Below are 3,598 nucleotides of genomic sequence, written 5' to 3' on the forward strand. Positions count from 1 at the left end.
AGTGTAGTAGCCTAGCTGAAAACGGGTGACTGGGGACGTTTATTTGCCCACTTCAGACTCTTCAACACTGCTTTTTTATGGCTTGCTCTTGACATTTCTATTTATGTTCTCTCTCAAATTAATGTTTCAGGCTGGGGTTGACATTGCTATTGTGCGGAGAGGTGGAAGAGTTCCCAGATGCGATAAACAGGGCGCACCCCTTTAATTGCCCGCTATGTGGAGCTGTGTGGTCTGGGATTAACTGTCGGTTGGCAATAAATTGACAAGTTCCCCAGTTGCACATAGGCTTTCGCGGCGCTCTGCTTTCGCCCGTGTTGTGGTGGCAATCGCCTCATTTTCTTCCGCATCTGAGCTGACTATTCTTGGGCTCCTCTCTTGACATGCACCGGGCGATTTTACTGACCTCTACGCTGCTAACGCTCCTGGTTCCCGGGCCGGCCCGCGGATACTTCACAGAGGAACGCTGGAGTCCCGAATCCCCCCTGCTCGCTCCCCGGGTCCTGGTCGCTCTGGTGTGCCGCAACTCCGCGCACTCTTTGCCTTATTTTCTTGGAGGCATCGACCGCCTGAACTATCCCAAAGACCGTATTGCCGTTTGGTAAGTAGGCCTCTATAAATGGCTAATAATGTGGTCACTTTGAATGGACTATATGTCCTTGTCCGGTCCATTGGGTTGAGTTGACTTGTACAGACTACAGGGCAAAGTGTTTTACCAGGCTACTACACGTCACTGTAATAATATCAGCCATCACCAGGTTGCATAGCTATGGCAAACGGTGTGTTTCTATGTGTGCGTTTACAACCCGACAAATCCAATACGCATGGCATTGTTTACAAAACAATGCACTGCACAGAAGCGCAGTGAAAGACGATATTTGATATCAATCAGCCTTCAAGGTTGTCATCTATGCTTTATTCAGAGCCGTCTTTAAATCTGTGCATGCTCCATTCAGCTAGCTACATATTGTGTGTATTTAACGGGAATATCACATTTACGCGTGCCAGGAGCGAGGAAGACCCGAAATGCGCATCTTCGATCTAACTTTTTGTCCTGTCATCTGTTCCGACCAAGTGAGCTAGCTGAGACGTGTCCAAATTCTATACAGTCAGAGCCTTCATCTCCCCTTCCCCACCCTTTCCTTCTCCTCCCCTCCCTCTCGACTCTTCTCTCTCTCCCTCTCTCTCTCCACTTCCCTCTTTAGACGACTCTTCTTTTCAGCGAACCACCCCGAACACACCTCCCATTCGATTCCCACGCAGGCACACGCCGTCGACTCCTTCCAGCAAATTCTGTAGCACATCGACCCACATTTAGCCACCGACTCGCATGATTAGAAGTCAGTGTTTATAAGTCGACGTTGTCAGTAGCCCAATAAAAACAATAACTCTGGACACTGGAAGTACAGAAGCCTCATGTGCCGAGTGATGAGATTTGTTGTCTTGCACATTGCTTGTGTGTGTATGTGTGTGTGAATGTGAGTGAGAGTTAGTGAGAGTATGAGAGAGCGAGAGAGAGTCCGTAGTCTCCAAGCTCCATTGCCCTAATCTTCCACAGCCCTAGGGGAAAGATTCCAACTCCTCTTCGAATACCGAGTCTAATTCTGAACACGTCCTGTAGAGCGTTACGAGTTCCTATTCTGGGGGCACCGGGACAGCATGGTGGTTGTCCCCGGCGGTCCGGTCCACCCCAGCCCCTTGTAATAAACATTACGACACGTCATCAACGGAGGACAGGCAGGCCGTTTAGGGTCAGTTTCTTCGAGGTTACCTCACGGCCGCTTGGTCCTATTGAGACTCGTTGGTTAATACGTTTCGGAAATACGTCGAATCTAATAATAATGCGTCGACTGAGAATTACTAGTCATCGCAGTCATAGTTCCTGAAGGTAATTTTCCTACTCCCCTCTTCTCTCCTGTGCTTGGGTAGCCTACCTTCGCTGTGACAAGTTTTAAAAGCATGGTTTGAGCAAATATTTGTCAAGTGTGAATGAAGCAAACACGGGGGAATATATTTCTCATCAGTTCACAGTAAACATTTGTATCTTCAGCAGGCCGAATTATTTATTGAAGGCCATATAGTGACCAAAATCCCCATTTCTCCCTTTCTCCTTGGCTTCCTTTCTCACTACCTTTTCCTTTCTATTTTGGTATCTCTGCCACACATGCAGACACACACACACACACACACACACACACACACACACACACACACACACACACACACACACACACACACACAGGCATATGCAGGAAGAGAGAGACTATGCAGGAGCCAAAGTTATTTGAGCCCTCATCCGTCCCATTTCCTCACAGAAAACATGTTTGATCTGTATGTGTCGGCTGCTCATCCTTTCTTTATCTCTCTGTCACCACACACACACACACACACACACACACAGACACACTTGATCTGGATAACTGTACTCGTCACCAGCTATTTCTTCATCTCTTTATCAGTCCATCTCTTATTTTGTCTCTATCTTGCCCTGTCCCCCCCCCCCCCCCCCCACACACACACACACACACAGAGAGACTCACACACACACACACACACAATCCTGTGTTGTGCACATAAAATAGGGCTCTCTGCCATCTCGGCTTGAGTTATCTACCGTCTGCCTCCACCCGACACTTTGATCCGCCTCACCAATACGTCGCCAAACTACCGCCCGGCTGGCTCGCCACGGCTGCCACCCACTTACTGTGAGACCCACAGCCACGAGCACAGAACCGCAGCGCTCCAGTAATGTTCTGGCAGAACCGCAGCACAGCCTGGCCCTCCAGTAAGACTCTGGTAGAACCGCAACGCAGCCTGGCCCTCCAGTAAGACTCTGGTAGAACCGCAACGCAGCCTGGCCCTCCAGTAAGACTCTGGTAGAACCGCAACACAGCCTGGCCCTCCAGTAAGACTCTGGTAGAACCGCAACACAGCCTGGCCCTCCAGTAAGACTCTGGTAGAACCGCAGCGCAGCCTGGCCCTCCAGTAAGACTCTGGTAGAACCGCAACACAGCCTGGCCCTCCGTTAACACTCTGGCAGTGACGTTCTAAAGATTTTTTGGTAGATGACAGCACAAAGGATATATGTTTGTTGCCTTCAAAATTCGGCAGGATGAATGAAGGCTGAATTGTATTCAAATATTTGATTTGGACTTTCCTTTATGCCTTGCTGCCACCCACTGCTATCTTATAAGGCTTTTTTATTTTGGACAAATTGGGTTTGTGGCTGCATTGATGGTGGCAGTCAGGAAGAGTGTCGAGGCACTTGTTGGGCTCACTACAGGCAGCATGATGATGGTAAACGAACACCTTGTGAGGTCCTCACGGCGGTAGATAAAGACTTAAAATGAGAGGAAGTGTCGGTCAGAACTTCAATATGCAATTGTTTATTATTTAAAATGACCCTGTTGAAGGCGAAAGCCGAAACGTTGGTCTAAAAAACAATCGCATTTTGAAGTTCTGAGTGTGCCAACACTACTTCTTAGTTGAACTCATTACAGACAGCACCACCACCACCACCACCACAAGGAGAGGGGCTGTGTGTGTGTGTGTGTGTGTGTGTGTGTGTTCCCCCAGGACGAGACGCCTTTGCTGGGGTTAG

At 48.9% G+C, this 3,598-nt stretch overlaps 1 protein-coding gene across 1 annotated transcript in view; it reads left to right on the forward strand.

Annotated features, from left to right (window-relative positions):
• The first annotated feature begins 266 nt into the window (after window positions 1–266).
• Window positions 267–3,598, forward strand: part of colgalt1b (collagen beta(1-O)galactosyltransferase 1b) — a 24,717-nt gene continuing 21,385 nt past the window's right edge. The window contains exon 1 of the mRNA XM_062539913.1: window positions 267–598. Within this exon, the coding sequence (XP_062395897.1) occupies window positions 381–598 (218 nt within the window). The 5' untranslated portion in view covers window positions 267–380. The remainder of the gene's footprint in view (window positions 599–3,598) is intronic.

This window comes from Sardina pilchardus, chromosome 1 (genome assembly GCF_963854185.1).
Source record: "Sardina pilchardus chromosome 1, fSarPil1.1, whole genome shotgun sequence".
In the NCBI taxonomy this organism is placed as follows: domain Eukaryota; kingdom Metazoa; phylum Chordata; class Actinopteri; order Clupeiformes; family Clupeidae; genus Sardina; species Sardina pilchardus.